A 24,123-nucleotide genomic window follows, 5' to 3' on the forward strand; every position below is an offset into this window, starting at 1 on the left:
TTTTCCATCTTGATGGTCTTTTATTACTTAAGGGAAGAAATGCTTCTGCATGCGGCAAGTACATATGACTGCTCAGATCAGCTGCCAGCCCTGAACCCATTTTTCTGTGCTCCCCTTCAAAATTTCACCCATGTTCCAATCAGCGCTGCATCTTCTGTGAACTCTCTTTCTTGTACAATAATTACACACTAAGGTGAAACATCCAACTTGAAAGGTCACACGCTGTTTTCCCTTGCAAGCTGTGGCAAACAGCCTCCCCCAAATCAATTTTTTCACCTCCTGCAAAATGGGCAGGAAATCACTCCCCAGATTTCCCTTATGCTAGAAATCAGGGGGAGAAATTACTGCCTTCTTCCCTTCCTCTCCAGAAGCAAGAGAAGGAATTATATTCTGCTGATAGAATACACACTCCCCTTGGCCCGCTCACATGGGCAGAGCGCTCAGCCTGGTTGCCAACAACCATTTCAATCCATCAAGGACAGGAGAACCCTGGGAACTTCACAGTTGCGTCCTCTTCAACCTCTATATGCAGATCCCCAAGGCACCTCTGCACAGCCACTTGCTCAGCAGCCAGGGTGAGACCTCACACTCGCATTTCAAAGCCAACTTTTCCCTCCATGTTGATACACCATCCACAACCACGTGCACTGAATCATCTTCTAGCGATGCCTTGACACTATCACCGTGCTGCAGACCGCTTGTTTTCAAGTAAGTATTTCACTGTAACAGCACTAGGGTCACATAAACCCATTCAATACAGGTCTTGTATAAACACAAACAAGGCCTAATCTTTGCCCTAAGGACCATGCAAATTTAACAGCATTAACTATTTCCATTGTGGCTGTGTCACTGCACACCATCTGCCACTGCTGCTGTTGTCACCAAGGCGGCTGTGATGGAAAGAGAACAAAGCAGGGAAAATTACACGTGCTCCAGTTGCTTTTTTTTTTTTTTAGCACTTACAGAATATAAGAATACAATGCAAATGTACAGGAGAAGGAGCCCTTCCTTCTGCTCTTGAATGGGCTGCTATCATGCTGGGTCAGCCATGGTTCTTGTGCATAGCAATGCTGCACTACAGGAGTTCTGGTGCCTGTCCAAATTGAGAGATCAGAGCCTCATAACTCACAGCTAAACCTACTGACAGCTCAACAAGATTCTCTTCTAGCATAAAACCAGTGTAATACGGAGCTGTGGGGGCTGAGAAATCAGAGATCTCCAAACAATACAATCAGGGATCTTCAAGCATCAATATGTGCCTGAGGGCATTTTTCTCTCTAACGGGATGCAAAGGAAGGGTGTGCCAGAACCTGTGCTGTACTTCCTCCCATTTAAGCTCCAAACAAACACTGGACAGAACTCTGTAACCTGTTTTATAGCTTAAGCCTCCCACTCATCACTGCTTATTCAGGAGTAGGAGATATGATAAGCACACAGCATAACCTGCTTGTGAGAAAGAAACAAGGAAAGGTAACACATCATAAATAAAAATGAATCAAAGGAAGAGAAAGCAGAAGAGACAAAACAATAGATGAGAACCCTGGAAGAAAATCAGGGAGGAAGAGATTGGGAAAAAATATGAGGAAGGATGGTAGAAATCAGAATTTTTAACACCCTCGAACAATATTCTGTACCAAAAAGACCCACTTTTCAAACTTGTTCACAGAGGAAGCCCAATAACCTCTGAAATATGGCATTTAGAGATGAAAGGATTTATTGAGGCTTCCACTTGCAGACTTACTCGCTTCTTCAAATTTCCCCTTTAGCCTTTAAAATGACTAGTGCTAGTGCTACCTCTCCTTCCTACAGCTGACAGCCACACACTAATCCATCTCACTGCCAACCTACTGCACTATTGCTCATCCTGAATGTCTCCTCTTCTACTCACTTTTACCCATTTTGACTGACAAACTGTTCCTCTCTTTTCCTTCAGCCTTTGTCCCAGGTATTGCTCTGTCAAACTACACGCTTTTACCTTGGCTATCTCCTTGTCAGTAAATCACTAAAGCCCTTTACCATTTCAAGAAGCTTTTTGCACCCATTATAGAGGTGGCAGAAGTTGAACATGGCATTTAAGAGGTGCGGGTGCTTTCATGCTGCTGAGAAGCAATCTAGATGCTTCTCTGTTCTACAGCGTGATGTCTCCTGAGAAAACAGCTAGGTTAAGTAGATAACCTCTTTAAAGAATGTCCATCTATCCCCTCCTGCTCCAGCCTATAAATCTTCCACACAGAAAATCCTTGTGTGGAGTCAGGAGGATGGCAACAGTGTGGGAAATTTGCCATGCTGCCTCTACACATGTGGGAAAGGTGAAACTCCCAGACAGGACGTGCTGCCAGCACTCAGAGATGCGACAAATAATACTATGCTGTTCTTTAAATGATGTTAAATGGATGCTGCCTAATACACATCTGCAGACTGGTCATTGAGATGTGGACTTCGGAGTATTACAACAATTGCAATGGCTCCTTTGCTACTGCTGTGAGCCCTCCATCACTGCTTCTCCCCACAAGCTGCTGCTGGAGGTGCTGCTGCTGTGACAGACAACAAATGAGCTTCCAAGCTGAGATATCGAATGAGTTGTGACAGCTGGCTGCAGTCTGGAGCACAGGAGGAGGGAACCTCTCTTTCTTCTACCTTCTTTTACAGCGATAGCTGAGGTGGGTGCACCAGCAAAAGCCATTCTCAACACGTCTGCTGGAGTGCAATGTACACATATAGCAAGTAATTTTCAACCATGCAGTCATTCATCATTTTACATCCACTGTCACAGACAAACTCTCACAGTAACTTCTGACATGCATCAAACGGGTTTCAAGATCTGTCAAAACATACTCACTCAACCCAGAGCTCACATACAGTTATTTTTACATCACGTGTTTTTGCTCTTTCGTGCTTTTTGTACTTGTCATATCGAAGACGCACTAATCCTCTTTAGAATGGAAAAGCTTAATTTTGAGAGCATTCTAATATTAAACATCAATTTTACACATCCTTTGCATGTTGTGGTCTTCTCAAAGTGCTTGCTATAAGATTTTCTACAACTTAGCACAATAATAGATGTTGTGTCCTTTTGGAGGTAGAAAACTCATGCAATGAAGCTATAAAATCTACCAAGACTACAGAGCAAGCCTGGCAGAATGCAGAATCAATCTTAGCTATCAACACCAAACACTACACAGGAAATCTACAAGGCAAAACTATCTATGGTGTGCTAATAAATATCAGCTAATATTTTCAGTAGCACCTCGTGCTGTAGGTTTTTATATCCAAAAAAAAAAAACCAATCCAAAGTTCATTTGACTCAAGGCTGAAACCAGTGTTAATTGCTGACAAGAACAAGACCTGGTTTCAATCTAAAATTTAAAATACCAGTCTTGGAAGATAAAAGCATAAATGTCTCAAGTGCTGATATGAGCATTACCTGTAAATCAGGTACTGACACAGCAAGTTGATACACATGTATTGATACACACAGGGAAAAACACTTCAGGACTCCCTTTCTGGGTCTTATAATTCAAGTTTTGTTGTGTACAGAGATCCTTTCTTAAAACCAAGCAATATAGGAGGCATTTTATATGCCTGTAAATTGACCACAAATGCATTTGGTAGATTGGGAAGACACAAGCATTTTCATCTTTTATATCCCACATAGGAGTGTTGTATTTTATTTGTGTTTCCCAAATCTGTGTGCTTCAGATTACTCATAAATCAAAATCTGTTTGTGGCAAAGGTAAATCTGGTTTTGAGAACAAAAAGCAATAAAGTATCTGTACAGGGAAAATTCTTGTAGCTAAAGCACAATCCACAGCAGATCTACCTCATACATTAATCTGCAAACTAAATGAAGAAAACTGGTGCATAAATTCCCACCAACAGTATAAGCGGATCTTTCCTCTTCTGCAATATCTGATTATTGGCTAGTGTAACATTTCCTAAAGGACCAACTTTTTCATTACGAGGTGACTGGTCTGGGACTGTTCCACAATAGATTCCTGTGGTTTTGCGCCCAACTTAGCATGGTTTATATTGTGTCTGAATGTACAAAACGAAAGAATTAAATTCCACTCTGCTAGATGCGACCTCTCAGGCTGTGAGTGTAAGGCCAACCAAAGCAGAGGTTTCTTTGTAAACACATTCTGACTACTGTACATGTGACACCACTTGTGCTTGGCTGTCATTTCTTACCTCCACAACCCCATGATGAATAGACGTGTACTGCTTCTTCTTCAGCATCACCAGGGTAATGACAATCACTGTTGCTATGACAACACCTCCCACCATTAGTCCAATGATGGCACCTTTGTTTGAACCCACATCTTCAGCAAAGAACACCTACAAAGAAAAATAAAAGAAGGCAGGTAATAAACACCTGAGTATTTGGTTAACTTCTCCAGTGAACACAGCAATAAAAAGCCTAATAGAGTACCAGTAAATAAACACTGCATATTATCTGAATTATGCAAAAGTGGTTCACCGCAAAGCGAAGCCCTCATAGTTGGAGAAGACATACAAAAGCAATTTAGAAGAACTATCTGGCCTTTGGTGTAGTAGTACTATGGCTAAGGGGAAGGCTCATCTCCAGTTCTCTGCTTTGCATGGGACTTCATGACAACAGAAGTGTAAGTAATGGCTTTTTTGGTAAGCTAGTGATGATAATTGCAAAATATGCTTGCAGAGAACTGACCAGGGAGCGTATAGATGTCTTTGTATTTAGAATGCAGGTCGTGAAAGTGTTCATAAATCGGCATCTGCTCAGCTTGTTTGGATTACATCTGATGGCCTTCAGTAAGGGAGCGGTGAAGATCTGTAGTGTAACAGTGAAACTGGCATGCAATCAGCTGGGAGAAAATTCTCACACCAAAGGGACAAGGGTCCAGCAAACACAAGCATGCTGATCTAAGCGACCAGGCGAGATTTTGCAGAGCAAAGGGAGAATCAGCTACATCTGGATGGAGACAGTACTCTTGTGTGACCTACACGATGTGACAGCTGTGTGAAAAACAGAGAAGATTCACTTGAGCTGTATGTACTGATAAGGGAAATCAGCAGACAGCAAGATGTTTTACTACGCATTTAGTAAGACTGGCTGTTAGCAACAAGAGCAGATCTGAAATGCGAGCAATTGTTTTCACTGTCCTCTTTTGTATTCAAAGTAAACACTGGATTATTTTACATTTATGTGCGCTTTACAAACCTTTTGTCCCCTTGTCAATATTATACTTTTATTATTATTTACCAAAATGTGCAAAAAGGATTAGAGAATAAATTACATTCACAGAATTGTAAGACGACCTCACTCTGCAAGACTAAATACTTTGACAAGTATTTAACAAAAATACAGAGGGAAGCAGGAAACCAGTCGAGAATTATAATGAGCTGTATAATATTTGCAGTCTTTAAAAAACACAATCTTCCTCAGAGAGGTATTAAAGCAGCAGTATAAATATTTATATTGTTCCTAGTTGTAAGCAAGAAATACACTGCGACAAAGTTAAGAATTCACTGCAAAGTATACACAGTACACAGTGTTGGCATAAGTTGATGTGAAGTAATAATTTCTCCTCACAATTTCACCTGCATGGGAACGGAAGTCTTACCATGCTATTTCAGAGCACTGTGAAATACCCCAGCTAATATACGTGTGCAACAGAGGAAGGCCTTGAGCACTTCAAGTCAAGAAAATCAATTTAACTTACTGCTAAAATGTGAGCACCCACAAAGGAGAAAATAACTGCAATTTCAGAAGTTTGCATGTAAAATACAAAGCTGAATTCAAGGCAATATCCTAAGGAGACTGTTTCAGTAAATCTTCCCAGGGCAAAGAATAAAACACAGATGAAAGAATTTTATGCTTACTGCTTTTAAATTAAAGCTAATGGAGAAGGGGATCAGCTAGGATATGGCATGCAGTAAACAAGCAGTGCGCTCCAGTACTTTCTCAACAATACCAGACTCCTTGCTTGGTCTCAATGAAAAGATAACCTAGAGGACTGCCTGCTGATTTTTAAATAATGGCTGCAGCTATCAGCAAGAAGCACGGCATTAAATGCTTTAAAAAGCGTGAAAGGTCCCATTTTAAGCATGACACAGATTGCCCGAGTGCATGGCCTACCGCGCACTCCCCATCCGCTACCACAGGCAGGGCAGCTGGCAGCTCCAAACGGCAACTATCAAACCACTTAAATGCTGAAGGCTGCTGCAGGGAAGTGTATGTGATGCAGGATCAATAACTAACAAACAAGAGCCTGAAAATGCACTTCTTCAAGCTCCTTCCCTTCCGTGAGCTCACACTGTATTTCTCCACCAGGATGTTTAACTCATCTGAGCTAAGCACACCAGAATCTCCCAAATTAGCTCTAATGCATTTTGGATTAGCTCATCAAACTGGGAATTCTCAGTTCTCAGCATCAAAGAGACAGCAGAATATCTTTTCACACAGTGATTGCCTAGTTCAAATGCAAATCTGAGTCCCATGTTAATTTTAATTTTCAGCACTACTTAGCTTTAAGAATATATTAAGAAAAAAAGCTTTCAAGTTTAATACGATACTGAAAGTCATGGAACCGAAATCTCATCATGTAATGTACCTTTACAAAAGAGGAAGCAGAAAAGTCAACACTGCTGTACTTCATTACTTATTAAGGAACTGAAGAAAAGCTTTTAGAAAATGCTCATTCTTACTTACATTGAATTTGGTTGTTATTTTTGTATGCTTAAGAAATACAGTTCAAGGGAGGAATGGTATATTTATCCTATTTGCCCTTAATCTGTTAGTAATTCAGTACAGCTTATGGAACCAAATGCGCAGATGCACAAAGCTAAGGCAGCATCCTCTTATCCCAAGCAGGGGATCTTATGAGAGGTTGTGCTCCATGGAGTTCAGCTCCTCCATGCATCGCTCCCATCTGTTTTGAGAGAACAGGAATCTATTCCTGAATAGGTGTCACTCTATTTCTAGCCGCACCATGCTGTGTCTTCATGCGACTTTTTTCTTTTCATTTTAAACTTGGGTAGCATTTTCTTTCTCTGTATCTCTTTACTTTAGTTATGTGACAAGGGCAGATGAACAGCAGGACAGGTATTGCCCAGATACACGTCTGGCCACGTGGTGGTGTGAGGGCAGGAAGGGACAGAATTTCCTCACACTTATGTAAGAATTACTGGCTCTCATCTTCACTACTGAAATTACTCCAGCTTTACTTCCATGTTAGAGACAAGCACTAGAATCATTAGCTATTCACATGTTGACAGTTTCAGCATCCTCCTAACCCAGAGGAAACAGAGCCACAACTGGCTCCCATGTTCAGCAGTAACCAGCAATTCACACCACACGTACAGAGCACCATTTGTTCACTCACCAGCTTTTGATGATGCACTTCATATCCTGAGTCATGTCGGAACTCCGCATCCATTTTTACTTCAGAAACCTCTTCTGTTTTAACATTGGTCAAGCCAGAACCTGCATTGCAGCACAGCGACATTCTGTTACAGTCATCATTTCATTCGCACTCTGCTTATCTCCACCATTACAGGAGCAGAAGGCAATGGTATCATTCACACGGAGGAGGTGTGATGCAGTGTGAAAGGGAACTGGGAGGAAAGTGAGGTACGTCTGACATGTCAGTCACTGAGGTGACACAGAATGAGCTGGTAAAATTTCTCCTCTGTTAGTGTTCCTTAATTCTCTGCAGCTATGCTGGTACAAGCATCAAAGGCTTTCAGTATGAAACACAGCAAGAGCTAAGCTGCCAGGGATCAACACGGTCTCCTGAACTGGCTCAGAGGGTGCAGACGGATCTGCTCTGACAGCCTCTTTAGCCATGTCAAGCACATTTAGCGTTCAGGCTGAAGTTGTTTTCCTCCCTAAGCTCAGGCCGCTGTGAATTAAAAACACATACCAACAGCATGAGGTCGGAAACTCCATATGTGTTATTTCCTTGCTTCCTGTGAACCTGCATCTTATATACAAACACGCATAAATAACTCACTATTAATATCTGTGAAGTTTACACAGTTCCTACCCGTGTATTTCAAACTGCTCAGAATTGACTCCTGCCAAGGAGAGTACTTATCTCATGATTAGAATCATAAAGTAAAGCAAGTAATGACAGCTTGAAGAGATTTTAATTGCAGTTTTCACACCTGTTTTCCCCTTAGGTGCAATGGGAAGATGCTGCGCTTGCCTAACTGGGAAGAAGGGCAGGATTTTCTCTGTAAGGTAGACTTTGGAGAGTGCACCAGACTTAGAACATCTGAGAAGTGCATCCTTTACACGTACCTATGAATGTTCTGTCCCAGAAGGCTGGCTCTGGCTAGCAGAAAACATAGAGATGTTCACATAGCCGGCTATTCCCCTTCTCAATACAACTGATTGACATTTATATTGCTTGGAGGTACAAAGATTGCAGAAACATGGTGTTTATGACAAGTTATTTCCTCATTGTCCAACGTGATGAGAACGAACTAGTTCATATTCCTTGCCTGCACTTATTTTAGCATTTCACCAGCCCCCTCTAATTCCTAGTATTTGGGGCTGATCATAAGCTCTGATGCAGAAGAAAAACCTCTTCTAAAATTCTTAGCGATACCGATTGTGTTCCATCACCTTTCCAGACTGTCAATACAATCCCATGATGTGCCAATGAGCCTCACAGTCTGAAGTAGCACTGAATGAAAGCATTACTCCTCTCCTACTGCCTCCTTTGCACATTTTTTTTCCCCACTAAATGACTTAGTTTTGTATTATGAGACAGAGAGAACCTCCCCAAGAACTTCTACAGGCTGCACTGACCATCGCATTCTGAGGTACTGATCTTGTTTTTCACAATAAACCATATGAAGGTTAAAACAAGAATAATCTTCACACAATAGATTATTTATGGTCATTTTCTTGAACAGCCCAACTGCCCCATAAAGTTTATCATCTTTTTAAGAAATAAAGAACTTCAAAGATCTCTATCTTTTTCTTTTTTTTCTTTTAAATTAAGCATCTGATTTTTGATGCCACATTACACTTACTGACAAGTATATTATGACACTTATACATAAGAGGCCATTTCTAAATGCAAGAACAGTGAAGTACTTAAGGAGCTGCAGTTTGAAAACAAATCATGATGATCTGTCAATGAAATGGAAATGAAGGAAATAAAATCCACGTGGTGCCTGAAGAGAGGTTTAAATGTCTACAGCTATGGTTAGATTTCCAAACTAAGAACATGATTCACTCTTCTTTTGCATCATCTAAAAATAGCCCCTATACCTTCATTAAGGAGTGAAGAAAATGAGAACACGTGTCTGGACACACCAAGGCTCCCATCTCTAATCCCTCCGCTTCTTTGTTCTTAAGATTGAATGGGGGAAACAATAGGGAGAAAACAGTGTTTCACACAGTTTGAATTGCTCCCAGGTGCTTGCTGCTGTCCATGGCCACACTGGATGCTCCTCAGGTACAGTAGCCAAACCACCATGTGTAAACTCCCCCAGGGCAAGGACTGGGGGAATTGTACAACTCTGTTGCTACAGCTGGCAAATTCACTGAAAATACTGATGTGAACATATACAAACACATACACACTGAATCAACTTGAGTTTTGTAGAGAGAAGCCCTGCTCCTGAATCTCTCTGAGGTCCCTGAACAGCTAGCAAGCATATGGGAAACAGTGACCTGGCCCAGAGTGAATCTCCATTTCCAAAACCAACTGAGAAGATCCCTCATCAAAGCTGTGGCAGAAGCTAAGATGGGAAGGATTACAAAGGAAAGTCCTACTTGACCTTCCATAGCCAATTAAAAGACAGGAAAGAAAGTGTAAATACACAGTCATTTTTTACAATGGAGGAAGGTTACCAGCTGGGTCTCACAAGGATTTGTGTTGTGATACTTGTAGAAGTGACCTGGATAATGGAGCGAATGGTGCAGTGACAAAGTTCATTGACAAAAATGAAAAAAAAAAAAAGTCAAAGTAAAACCAGTTGCAAAGAGCTGCAAAAAGATGTTACGAATTCTGAGTGTGCAATAAAAGGAAAAGGATATTTCATACTGATATAAGGGAAAATGGTGCACAAAGGCATAAAAGGCCCTAACTATACATACACAATGGGCTCTATATTGGCTCTGTTCCACCCGGGACAGAGACCTTGGAGTCACTGTGGATAATTTTCTGTGAGCACTTGTCTGAGTGGCAGTCAAAAAAGCAAAGAGAAAGATAGAAGTAATTATGAAGGAACAGAGAAAACAAAATGCCATTACACCTCTATACAAACGATGCAACCTCATTTTACATATGGTATCAGTTCTGGACACTCAACCACATGGGAATACAGAAGAACTAGTAAAGATACAAAGCAGGGAGACAAACACTGGTATGGGATGGTTTTTGGACAAGGAATGACTACACAAATCAGGAGTATTCAAACTGGAAAAAGACACTACAGACATCCATATGACTGTGAATAACAGGGAGAAAATCCACAAGAAGTGAATCAATATTTCTCCTGTGGAAGTACAGGACACCAACGTAGTTATGAAACAGTGGATTAGAAACTAACATAAGGAAGTGCAATGAAAAGCTGGACTGTGGAACTCATTGGCACAAATAATAAGAACATTTGAAATACAAAAGAACAAATGCAAAGACGAAGGGTTCATCTAGGGTTACTAACACAATGGTAAAAATACTATTTCCAGTCCTGGAAGTCTGTCAAATGCTGGCTGCCAAAAGCTGGATGTGCTAGTAGTACTAAGGCAGAGGTGAAATCCCTAAGTAGTCTGTAGGCACCAGTGCCAAAGACATGATAATGGACTTGGGTACCACTGCTCCCAGACTCTGACCACAGTTATTGGAAACAAGTTACGAGACCTTAGACAGTGGGTCTTTGTTACCTTCAGTTAAGCAGAGCCAAACACCACAGGCAGGAATTACGGAAGCACTTCAGATTTACTTTTCAAAGGTAGTAGGAGGAAAAGCTTTAGGGTCTTTCTGAAAGTCTTACTGGAGATATGAGATGCAAACAGCTGTCTAAGATCGCTGTACACATTCAAATACAAAAGCCAACATAAAAGAAGAAAAATGGGAGCAGCAGCCTCACTGCGAACTCACAACTAATGATAATTATTAGTGCTTTTTATTCTAAATTACAGACTATCTTTAGGGAGTAGCATTCCTAATTACTCCAATTTTAAAATGCCACAGTGCAGCTGGTAAATATTTTAACTTGCATCTTCTTAGTAAAACTGACAAAAACTATTTAGCCATCAAAACCACAGTCTTAAAAGCATTCAGTAAAATCCAACAAAATGGGTTAGTTAAGATTATACTTTGATAAAATAAAACCGTTTATTAACAGTAAACGTGTGCCAAGCAATTGTATATGAAACAGAATAAGATTTAGCGCTTTTTTTCTTGTTTTCCTCTTGAATAATTAGGTTTGTTGAATAATGGTCTTTCAATTATATTGCTGTTAATTAGCAATGCTAGCTGCTTTTAAACATACACACGTTTGTACATATGCACACATATACGCTTGGGCATATATGCACAAACATACATTCCGAACATCAAAAAGCAGTGTACATAAGCTTAATTATTCCTTGCCCTTACAGGAAACAAAAAAAGACTAAACAATAAAACACGGAGTTAAAAACTACTCCAATGAAAAAAAATAGCATGGCAGCTGCTTTGAGGAACATTGTACTCTCACACAGATGAGCTTCTGTTCATGTAAATCTATATTTAAGCTTTAAGAAGGGCAAGAATGAACATGGGCTACACTGCCTGTGACTGGTTCACCAACTGGTTAAACAGCAGATTTGTAAGATTTTGTTCTGCAAGGATCTGAAACAATCTTAGCTGTGTCTAAGGCCTTCCAGGTTTAGAGTTAAAAATCAACCTCCAAGTGAATTACAGTAGAAACTGCCAGAATTAGATGGTCTCTACATAGAGGGGGGAAAAGGAGCACATTTTAAAATAGTTTATGCAATAAAGATCTAAGTACAGAATTCAGGAGAACATTTAACTCCACACCCATTAACCATATTTGAGGAGTCTTAAGAAAAAGAGATTTGTTGAGACAGAATCTATCATTTTCTAATTAAAAACTCCACTAAGGATTCTTATTTAGTAGCTGAAGATAGTTGGTTTAAGAGCACTGTATTGAACTAACATCACTAAGGCCAGAGAAAGACCTAGCAATTTCTGACAAGAAAATCATAAATAATTGCCTAAGCTGCTCTATGCCCTCACCTCATGCAGACTGTAGCATATGTGCTAATGATTCTACAGAGCAGTCATAAGGCTTAATAGAGTCTCTGCAGCTGTGCAACACGTGAATATGATCCGCCCTGACCAGAGCTATGGCTATTTTCTTTATCCCTGAACTTCAGGAAATCTGTTGCTATTAAGCAACATCCATTCTGATTCAAATCTTCTAATTGTTCCTCTATTCCTCTATCTTCCTCTGTTTCCATAGATCAGACCTGCTGAGTTAACGCGAGTAATAGGGAACTTGCATATAGGCATCTGGATGTGCTTTCATTTATGTTTTTACATCTCACTCTACATATAGAGACAAAACAAAGTTACCAATAATTACTCAAACAAACAAACAAAAAGAATAAATTATCCTGCAAAAGTGACAAGAGGGAAACCCTACTGAAAAAGCTCTCACAGTAAGACTGTCAATGTGGTATTCATATTTGCAGCTCTTCCTACGGAAGCTTCCATGTTTTTAGACTAGACTGAATTCTTCTAACTGTCTTCCTATATAAAGCAATTTCTAAATGGCAAGAAACATGCCATAAGCCTCTTAACATTTCATGGCATATTAATAAACACAGCTCAATGATGACTGCTTAGTACACCTAGATATTTGCCTTCTCTTTGACCTTTTTATTATCTCTGTTTATTTCTTAATGGGGAAGGAGATGAGAGTAAATAGATCTAGGCGTAGCTCCACTTTTGTTAACATTGTTTTGAATTGAAAAGGGAAAGCAAAATGTGTGGAAGTTTTATGCTCCTTTTCAACACCAGTGTGAACCACTGCAGATGTTGTGTCTACACTAGAAAACAGGGACTCAAGCTTCAGCTGCTGCTAGGCAAAGTGGAATGTAACAGAGGTGGAGATTCACACCAAGTTCTGCTTGAATCTTAGTAAACACTTTACACTTAGTCCTTCCTGAATAAGCTTTCCTGCTATGGATTGGGCATGCTCCTTTATGGTGTTTGGCTATTTCTTTTCCTATTTTTTTTATTTTTTTTTTTGGAAAGAAAGAGGAAAGAGAATGGTGAGATGAAGTAACAAGACTCCAGTTACCATGAGTACTACAGACAACTCAGAACTTGCTGTGCTTGTCCTTTCTGTCCTATGACCAAACAACCTCTCTTGTAGGAAAGGGACAAATTTCATCTGTGTGATCTTGAGCTGTTGCTAAGAACAGTGTAGTTACTGACTACACTAAAAATACAGTGACGACAAAAAAAAAAAAGCAACCTCTTTTCCTTTTTTAACCTCTAGCATAGATGTGTTATTTTTAATTAGCAGGTACAACAAATCTAAAGCACAGTAATTTTTACGTTGTCAGAATCTCTCTGTATTTCACATTATTTAATAAAGCGACCTTTTGTTCTCCACAATTGCTAGTTTATGACAGCTACTCAGACTGATACCAATTTTTTTTTGTTAAATTGAAATTCTAGCACAGGTAAGTTGCTACTAAAAGATGATGGAAAACCAGATGGGGCATTTATAGCCAGAATTGGTGTCAGAAAGGACAAATTTGCAGAAGCTGGACATGGTGATTAAAGATGTAAGGATGAAGGTCTACCAGGAATGATGACAGGAGTACTTTTTGCATCCTATTACAATATATGTAGCTCTACTGTACGAATTTTGATGCTGGGAAATTTGCAATGCAGGCACAACAGCCAGGGATTTCAACCTCTCCAGTAAGTGACTATTCATCTTCACAGAGGAACATTCATGTTTATCCTTGTTCACCCGGAGGAATTGAGTCTTCTTTGCTGAACAACAGCCTCTGCATCACTTAAACTGTGCTAAAATGCAACAACTGCTGCAAAGGCCTCTGGATGATACTACTTTTAATCTACGTGCCTTCCTCAATGCAAAACTTCCTGTATCTGCTGGAAATTTCAAGCCATAATGCCCACATGTTAAAATATTTTTACAGCTTAATAGTCTGTCCTACACATTAACAAATTACCACTCAGAGTACACTAGCCATGCTTCTCATGCTGTTCGTATAACCCCAACCAACAAGGTGCTTTGACACAATGGCCTAAAAAATCCTATTTCCTTCTGAAACTGGAGTGTGGCAGCATGAGAAAATTCTTCCCCTAGAGAAGTGACAACAGCAATTTACATCACTTGTATGTGAGGGGGGGTGGTAATAAAGAGAGAAAGGAATAATTGTTTGTAATAAATATTGGCCTCATAACAGGGGATTCTTCATGAAGACTGAAGGTTAACCATCATGAGCTTGAATACTTGGAGAGCTCTTTAACAAGTTCCAGTCTCTCTTCACAAAACTGGGACTCTATGCACAAGTACAGGTATCAGACTCCTAGAACAATGCTATGAACATGTCATCTGGCCAGCCTCAATGTGCATCCCAGTTGCTCTAACATATGGCCTTATTTCATTCCACACTACTATTCACTGTAGTCAGTAAACATCAGTGAGTTATTGGAAAGATTTAAACACATTAAGGTGTTGAACACAATGCTTTCCAATGGAAATTTGGAGGAAAAGACAAGGGGGAAAGAAAGACAGATTGAACAGTTTGATCTGATCTGAAGAAAGGAACAACACAAAAAAAAAAAAAAAGGTGATGTGACACTGAAATAATTCTGATACTGAAATAAATAAATCTATGAGTTGGAAAATAATCTGAAATTAAAGCTTGTTTGTGCTTGCTCTCATCAGTCATTTCTAGGTATTCCTAAATGGGAGATGAGGGGAAAAAAAACCTAGAAAGCAGAATATTAATACGAAAAACAATCTTTTACTTTTGAAAAGTGAATTTATCCAGCAACTCTAAATGTCTGCAACCCAACTTGAGCTAGTCAGACTAGGAAGACACAGGTACCTATGGTACTTCAGGCAAACAATCACCTTTTTCTATTCTATAATAGCATGAATAATTGTCTCAAGGTGCCTTAATTGAATCCAGAGGGACAATACACATATCAACTCTTAGATGTCTACAGTTACCTAAGATAAATATCACTTAAAAAAACCTCTTGATGTCCCATGGAATTCCTGAACTATATTACATGAATTAGTCACAATTTACACAACACAGCAGACTTGCACCAAGCATTAGACATTTCTGTCATATATTCCAAAACTGAAAGTGCTCTCTGCAGTCTGGCAGCTTAACAAGTGTCTGCTCTGGGTCCCACTCCTGCACACATGCATACTGAACACCTGGGATACACACAGCATTCAGAGTCCAGCAGGGTTTTGTGTGCAAACACTTGTCTGAAGTACCAACTGCTGGTCTCTGATACAGCACTACATTTAAATGGAGGGTTATACCAAGGAAAAGGTGGTCATTTCAGCACAAGCAGACCATGCTGGAAAAACACAGGTTAGATAAAGGTCATGCAAGTTCTATACCTGGTCGTGTGGTAAGTCCTCTGTCTGCAGCTGGGCGGGCATCAACAGGCTCCACTGGGCAAGTGCAGAAAAGAAAGAAAAAAGAAAACAGAAAATAAGCAAAATCCAACAAGGTGATAAATTCAACTTCTATTGGGATTGTGTAGGAGAGACATACTGCATAAAACAAGTTACAAAAGCAATAGCTAGAGAAGATCCACCTTCAATTAATGATGGAAATAAAAGGAAGGGATGCACACAACTTTCAAAGAAAGTTCCACAGCTATGCGACAATTTCACATCATATTCTGGTTACAGCTTAAAATGAGAAACTACTGAGATCAAAGACTTTCCGTCTGAAGAGTCAAACTGTATTCCTTACTTGCAGACATCTCTCAGTCACCTGATTAGAAGTGGCAGCAAGAACTGACACCATGAGCTCTTGCAAGCATGTCTTGATCAATGCTGACTTGCAAACCACTGAATCCTGGCTCCTTATTCCTTTTAAGAGGGATTCTGTACAGCACTAGCTGTAAGGTAAAAGTAAAGTGTGTTTTAAGACTACACTCAATATTCCATTCCAGTATGCTCTGAGCTATGCTAGTCTTTCAATATCTTTAACTCATTAGGAAAAAGAACTAGCATAAAACTGCTTGCATGAAACTTGCCCTTTTATCTAAACATGAAGTTTAGATGAGGAAAATTTCAAACAGATTTATGAAACTTTAAGATTATATGGCAATTTATCAATCCAATATGTAATTAATATTTCTGAGTGAAACCTGGGATTAAGTCATAGAAGAAAACAGGCATGGGAAGAAATGACAAATTTGAGGCATGTTTGGTACTTTATCACTTGTATGCAGGTCACTGGATACTTTGAAATTAAGACTTTTTGGCTGCATTACCTTCCACTTTTTTTCCACAATTACATTTTGGTTTAAGTATTTCATGCATGGTTCATTTAAAGCAAGCCACACTGCTGTGACTGTGGAGAAAGCGGACCACAGGTCTTAACCCTGCTAGTTCCTGGATCCAGTGAGCTTGCTTCTCAGATATCAACGGCACCATTGGAAATTCTGACAGTAATCTGAAATGAGGCAAATGATTGTGCCAGATTAAAGAAAACTATCGCTTTTATAGTGTAGCAATTCTTCACGCTGAGGAAGACTGAGCTCTCAGCACCCTGGATTTGTGTTCAAGAGGTTTTAAAAATGTAAGGCTTCCAAACTGGAGCAGCATCAACACCTGAACTGGCAACTTGCTGATGTCCTCTGGTAGTCCATGTTAAATATACCGGAGCAACTGCTCAGAAGTTTTCAGAGGCAACAGGCCCTTCCTTTTAAACACATTGTGATTTTCCTGATGGTGTTGGTACCCTCAGTCCTTACCGAAGTTGTCCTTGGTTCTCTGATCTTTGCTTCCATGCTCAGCATTTCCCAGCAACCTGAGGTGCTGACCATCATTAGTATCACAGCAGTTAGTCACTCTACAGTATTTGAGGTTTCTATAGCACAGTAATTTTTAACTCACTTGACTTGCTCAGTACTGCATATAACACAAAACACTTCCTGCACCAGTGGATCTTACTGTGTTAAAAACAGATTATGCAAAGAAAACCCAGGAGAGGGAAAGGAAGGGAGAAAGGAGAAAAATGTTTCAATTGTTATTTACTTTGTGCTACTTTCAAAATTATAACAAGACAAACACCGGTTTCTGAGAGCAATTTAAACAAAGCCTGAAACTGGACCATGGACATGGAGGAAAACAGGCATGGGAAGTGAGGACAAATGGTGCAGTTTGTCATGTCATTCTGGAACAGTGAGATGGGAGTCGAACACAAAGAAAAAATATAAGTGTGAAATTCCAGTTCTGATACTATGGGCAAGAGAAGACATCTAAGGAGAAAAAGAAATTATTGCAGAAATAATGACATGAACAACACAAATGCTATTTGCCAGTATTGTCTGGATAGATGACAGAGAAGTCAAATGGGAAACAAGAAGGATTTGCAAGGGTTTAAGTCATGAGATGATTTCTAACTGTGCAGACTTAAATGTTAATAATGATTGAACTAATGAAATTGTTTGCCTGCAGGAGCTTCATGAGAAAAACAATCCTGGTATCAAAAAACCCAACAACAACCAAACTCATTTTTAGTCATAGAAGCCATAAGATGTTCCCACAGTAAACATTAAGAAGTGCTGCATTGTGTAATGAATTAAAATACACAAGTATTCATAATTAAACAGTACATCATTCATGGCAGAATAATTTTTATTCCTATTTGCTGTCATACATTTTAAAAAGGTAACTACACTCAGAAAACCTGCCAAGGGAATTCAGCATCACACTTGAAGACCATACCTTTCATTATTAAATTCTGGGCTTAGTCTGGTCCCTGAAGGAACAAAAGGGATTAAAATGTGATATGTCTGAGTGCACCTGTATACCTCGTAACTTCTTAATTGGTGACTGACATTAGTACATTTAGGAAGGGAAGGTGGGCAGACTTCAAAAGCTGTTCTTTCTTTCCCCCTCAAGTTTAATGAAGGCAGACAGTGGGCAGAGAATGGATGTCCTGTATGTCTCAACTGTGGGAAAAGTTGCAGTGAGATCTGCTGGAAAATTCCTACAGGACAGATGCCACCAGCTGGACCGTAGTCTGCTCCTGGCAGCCAGCCTCAACAACTGCACTACAGCGAGCCACAGCTGATTCACTAGGAAACTGAAGTTTAGCATGTCAGACTGGTCAGTGGTTTGTACTACTTGCCAGTACTTCATGCAATCCAGCCATTTGCTCTCATCCAGTCAGCACATTGTGCATCTGCAGCTGTCCTCCAGATACACCCAGAGTCCTCATCACCATCTACTTTCTTCCAGTTCATGCAGCTGGACAGTCCATTCGAGTTTGTTTATCTCCTTTCTGCTGCTTGATGTTTTAATTTTAGCCCCACTCTCTTCCCCTCATATTTGGTATGCTTCTATTTAACTTATTAGTTGACCTCTGCTTACACCTTAGCATGGATATTTGGCTTGTCTGACACCTGGCTATTATCCACTTCGATCATAAAACTGGTTCTAGCTTCACTGCAAACATGAAACAGCCCACAGATTCTCACAGATCATGTTGGAGAGAGACTAAGAGGAAAGCACTCACTCACAGAGAACTGCACAAGGTGAGTGATTAAAACTTACTTTCAGAGGAGGTAGAGCCTAAACCAATGGTTTCAAAATATTTCTGGAATACCTCACTGTCTGCACAGCTCAGCTACGCTTGATCCACAAAACACAGATTTACATGGAAAAAACTGTAGCTCTGGCCTTTGTGAAACTAGCATTCCTGCAGAAACAAACCTTCACTGCTGGGATTAACACAGCACTAATGAGGATGGATTTGAAGTGGTAAAGGAAAACAAGCACAAGAGAAGGAACTTGATTCAGAGTTCCTTATGTTTTTAATTAATTGGCTCTGGCACACAAGTGAACCACCAATTCCAGATTATACATTAATTATTAAAATATTAGGCAGTCACTTCAATAGATTTGCCCATGAGCAACATAAAGTATTCCTCAGGGAAGGTATCATCGCTAGCTAGCTGCATTGCTGCGCATGCACAAATATCTCTGCAGTACATTCTATATGACCAAAAAAACCTGAAACCAACCCCCAAACCTCTCAGGCTAGGAATGTATTAGATCTGTATCATTTTAATGCCAGCAATAAAAAGCTCTTCTTTAATGAAAACACTTATTCTATCATGGCACATGTCTGACAACTTATCTCCCTTGGCTCACTCTCATTATAAGACACTCATAACATGCTGGAACTTATTCTCATCTGCCTTTAAAGAGAAATAAGGTAAACCCTGAAATTTATCGTGTTTTTACACTGACAGTTAAGTCAGAACTCTGTTTAATCCAAGAGACACAGCAGGCAGACCAGCTCTAAAACTTACCAGTTGAGACTTCTCACACCAGAAATATGCTAATTTTCAAAGAATAAAATGAAAGAATCATCATAAAATACAACTGAGAATATTCCGTGCCTTCTCCTACTATTGTTCCTACCTTCATTTTCAGTATTGGCTGGAACAGAATCAACACCAAAGGGATGCCATGGCTGAAGGTCATCTAGACTGAACTCTCCATCCACTGGAAGAAGTTCAACCGTGGTCTTAGTTTCCGTCAATGAAGGCATGAGAGCATCATTTCCATAGCTGATTCTAGGTTCGCTGATCATATTGGCCAGAACATCATCAGAGTAGTTTTGCTCTTTCTGAAGCAATTCATCTGCAAGGAAATGGACACAAAAATTGTCTAAACAATCCAGCATTCCTGGGCACCTATTCCCAGGGCTATTATGGTAGAAATTTACAGTCATGAGATCCTATTTTATTATGACAAAGAAAAACATCAAGAGTTGGAATAGTTGAAATTCTGAGAAGTACCACTGCCAAGTAAAGCATTTTTTAAACATCAACCAGAACCGTTCAGTACTCTTTTCTACCTATGCAACATCACAGATCACAGGGTTGCCCTTTACAAGTCCCTGGATTCTTCCCCTCTACTTTTATAAGAAGCACAGATCGGTTCCTTTCAACTCAATGCATTCTTGTACCTTAACATGCAAGAGGTCCACAGGAAAGAATATCTTTGTTATTTTCCCTTCTTCTGAAATATTCACTAACAAAAGCTCAGTATTGCTCTTAAATCCTGTATCACCACAACAGTTATTGTATTAATTTGGGCTTGCTATAACACTGAATCTGAAGTTTATTCTTTAAACAATGTAACTTTACTAAAACTGAAGTAGTTCTTTTCTAACAATCTTATGTGATATTAAGCATCTGTAAACAAACTGGGTTGTTTTTGTTTTTGGTGATGTGTAGCTGTTTCCTGCTTGTTGTTGTTTTTGTCTTTATTTATTTATTTATCTATTTATTTATTTATGTTGTGGTTTCTTTTGGGACTACAGCAAAGTGAGAACAATGAAAGCACTTTCCAGCTCCAACAGAAGTATAGGACAGATTATTGAACTCAGTGTTAAAAATACGCCTGGAGGTTGTTTGGGTGTGCATCATTATTCCAACTCCTTTCTTAGATCAAAGTTCATCCGCTCTTGATCTTCTCCTTTCTTGTCTTTTTTTCTTTAAGTAGTGGTACATTACTTGCACACACTCTGAAGGAACTTGGTACACAAGACTGCTTTCGAGTAAGCTAGTAAGTGCTATGAAGAAGGTAAGTAATTGCTAATAATACATCAATGTAATTAGTATGCAGATGTTAAAAGTTCTAAATAGTTCAGAATTGAAGCCAGTAAGTGTTAACACTAGTAGAATCCAAGTGTTTGCACACGAGTACAGACACAACTGTTGATGATCCAAAAGCTTTTCTTAAGACTGGCTTTTCTTTTCACTTCATTAATGATTACGTCACTATTACTGCTCCACATCCACATCTGAAACACTTAGCAATTCAGGGACAAGAATCACCACTGTATTTGCTAGACCCCTTATGTAGTAACTCTGTAGGGGTTCTCTCATTTCCTAGCATCATCAATGAGAAATTGCTTCTGCATTTCTAAGCACACCAGAGCTTTACAGACACGAGTGAAATCCTTTGAGTCATATTTCCCTCGAGCATACACAACAGCACACCACCACAGCAGAACATAGTACCTACATAGTAGCCCCCAACAAGGATCAACACCAATTCAAGAGCATTAGAGTTGGCACTGCTCCACTACCTCTCTCAGTGATGATACATCTGGGCTCCGCTTTGTAATATGCCTCTGAGAGCTGATGGAACTGCGACAACTAACTACTACTACACCAGAATCAGAACATCAAAACTGAACAGAAATTTACAACCCAAACCCCAGGGCCAGCACAGGCCTTAAATCTTGCAAATTGATGTTTAATTACCAATTTTCCTATTGAAGCTGAAATCACATTAGTAGACAGTAACCCAACATTACTGCTAACGTGTACAGAAAATTAAATTTTGCCAGTGAATTTGTTCATAAGAACGACTTAGTAGGACACTACAGAATGCCTGCTGAACACTGAATTGTTTTTCCATTTACGTTCACTTTCTTGAAAACAACATCATTTCATAAGTTGTAACTTGATATTCTAAGCAGACGTATCACATGGCATATGTTGATTTTTATTAGTTGCAGAAGATGTGACTTATCAAAAAAGGAGCTGGATGTTAGCAGCCTGCATAAAAAGCCTGGTTTCCAAATGCCAGGTGCCTTGCAGGGACTTAGGGGTGACACGTGCTGAGCACATTATGATAACAAGTTATGGCTGATCACAGAAAAGATGAGTATCACTGGGGATCTAAGCTTCTGCAACCCAGGAAATGATTTGAGGTGCAACTTGTCTCATCCTCGCTGTCCTCCCAGTGCCTGCGGATTCTGTGTGACAGTTGCAGAGCTGCAGCCTCAGCAGTAGAGGCACAGAGGTGCAGTGCTTCACACACCCCTTTTGTAGAGTCAGTCCTTCATGACTTGTGCACCAGCACTACCCCATGTCATGCTTTCCCTGCTGACATACATTGTGTGACCCACAGACAGCTCCTGCCCTTGGAGGGCAACATGCTTGGAGGGGAGGAAGCAGAGGGAGCAGGACCTGCCCTCCAGCATGGCAACCCAAGCTCAAGGGGAAGGCCACAGCGCAAGCACAGAAGGACCCGCTGGGCTGCAGAGATGGACGCCAGACTCACATCATTGATACCGTCACTACAGATGTTGGGAAGGACACGTACATAAAACCTCTCAGTGCTGCTCAACTGGGTGTGAGTTGTCACCAGCTCTTGCAGGCTCCATTGTTTGCTACTCAGCTGTGGCACACAACACAGACATTAACCAGCTAGCACAACAAATCAAATGAGGCAAACAGATATTACAATAAGCAGATTATGATTGCATTCATTTTACAAGAAGGGAGACAATGACCAAAACGAATCAGCCCATCTGACATGATGAATCAGGCACTGAACTATGGTGAGAAATAAGAAGCTCCTTGCTTAAGAACTGTGCTTGAGTCCATCAGACCAAGGCATCTGTATCTGCATTGAGTAAACAATTTGCAAACAATTGTTTCAATCTCCAGGCTGTTAAAAAAGTTTGCCCTAGGATTTCCAGCTATCGACACTAGCTGGCAAGTCCCAAGATTGATTCTTTCAGCGTTGATTTTGTTCAGAGTATTGATGTCCACTTGCATCGTCAGCTACGCTAATAGAAAGCCATATAGCCTCATTGTTACCCATCAATAAAGTACTCCCTTCCTTTCTCGGTTGCCAGTTCAATTTCCCCACCCCAGAAAAGACAATTCCCTAAATAACAAGAGAGTACAGATGCAGCTGGAGGCTAGTATGTGCATTCAAGGCTGTTTCAGGGGTTTTCTTTGTGCAGTGAATGTCTTCATTATTAGGTGCCGAAAATACACAGATTCTAGGCTGCTTTTCAAAATTTCATCTCCTCTCAAACCAACAGGACAAAAACCCTCATGACAACCTTCCTATAATAGACTTGTTGTTGCTTGACTCATTATCTCTCTGTAACATTCTGTTAAGTCCTGCCAGAGACAAATAAAGAGGATGGTGAAACATTTTTTTCCATTTTGAGAGCACGCGCTCAACAGTAATCATGACTTCAGAGAAAACAATAACAACAACGAAACCCCACTAAACTGGGACCTCAAATCTCCCAGCAGCTGGATTTGGTGTGAAAGTGAAACTGCTCTACTAATAGGAAGCCTGGGACTTGTGGCATGGCCACCTTCTGGCATCCAAACTCATCCTTCGTAGGATGAAAGAGGCTCTGTTACACTACTTCAATAAAATACTTCTTAGACTTACTGGCTTCTGTAAGGAAGTTTCACTCTTACGCTCACTGCAGGCATTCCCTGATGGGTTATTACCACTAAACAGTAGCATCAAGAAAAAATGAAGCAAAATATCTTTGGGACATTAGATACAAGAGTATGATGACTGCAAACTCCTTTCAAGACTAGTCTCTTGTCCACTTCTGAGAAAAAGGAGCAGAAGAAAGCAAATTCACTAGAAACATCTGGTGGACGTTGGGTTGTTTGAAAACAGTTCATTTACAATATCCCTTGACTTTGTAAGAGCACTAATAGTGAAGACCATGCCAAATCCTAATAGAGGTGATAGAATAGCTCAGCCCATGATATTCTGTCACTGGAACTTTACACTTTATCGGTATACAATACTGTTTACCACACTGGACTCTGTTGTACTTAATCCACCTCCTAGGTGGCATAGATACAATGAGAAAAGTTTGATGGAGAACATCCTTACTTGCTGCACTGGAACACAAGTGGTTCACTAATTATCTTTCAAGTAATCATTTTTTTTTAATTGGTTATTTTAAATTTCCAAAAGTATTTACATCACTGCCTTGCTTTGTTTTCTTTTGTTGGTGGATACCTACCAGACAAAAAGCTTCGACCTCATTACCACAAGCACACCTCTTGA

The 24,123-nt window shown here is 40.0% G+C and overlaps 1 protein-coding gene and 1 long non-coding RNA gene across 3 annotated transcripts in view; one reads left to right on the forward strand and one right to left on the reverse strand.

Annotated features, from left to right (window-relative positions):
- APP (amyloid beta precursor protein) overlaps positions 1-24,123 on the reverse strand; it is a 195,840-nt gene that overhangs the window by 2,839 nt on the left and 168,878 nt on the right. For both annotated transcript variants that reach the window (XM_015880829.2, XM_015880839.2), the window contains 4 exons: positions 19,687-19,908; positions 15,637-15,690; positions 7,362-7,462; positions 4,189-4,335 (listed from right to left, as the gene is read on the reverse strand). In XM_015880829.2, the coding sequence (XP_015736315.1) occupies positions 4,189-4,335; positions 7,362-7,462; positions 15,637-15,690; positions 19,687-19,908 (524 nt within the window). The remainder of the gene's footprint in view (positions 1-4,188; positions 4,336-7,361; positions 7,463-15,636; positions 15,691-19,686; positions 19,909-24,123) is intronic.
- Positions 1,687-14,992, forward strand: LOC107322631. The gene is made up of 2 exons (XR_004309394.1): positions 1,687-2,660; positions 7,536-14,992. It is a non-coding gene; the product is annotated as an uncharacterized LOC107322631 (long non-coding RNA).

Source organism: Coturnix japonica, chromosome 1 (genome assembly GCF_001577835.2).
Source record: "Coturnix japonica isolate 7356 chromosome 1, Coturnix japonica 2.1, whole genome shotgun sequence".
NCBI classification, from domain to species: domain Eukaryota; kingdom Metazoa; phylum Chordata; class Aves; order Galliformes; family Phasianidae; genus Coturnix; species Coturnix japonica.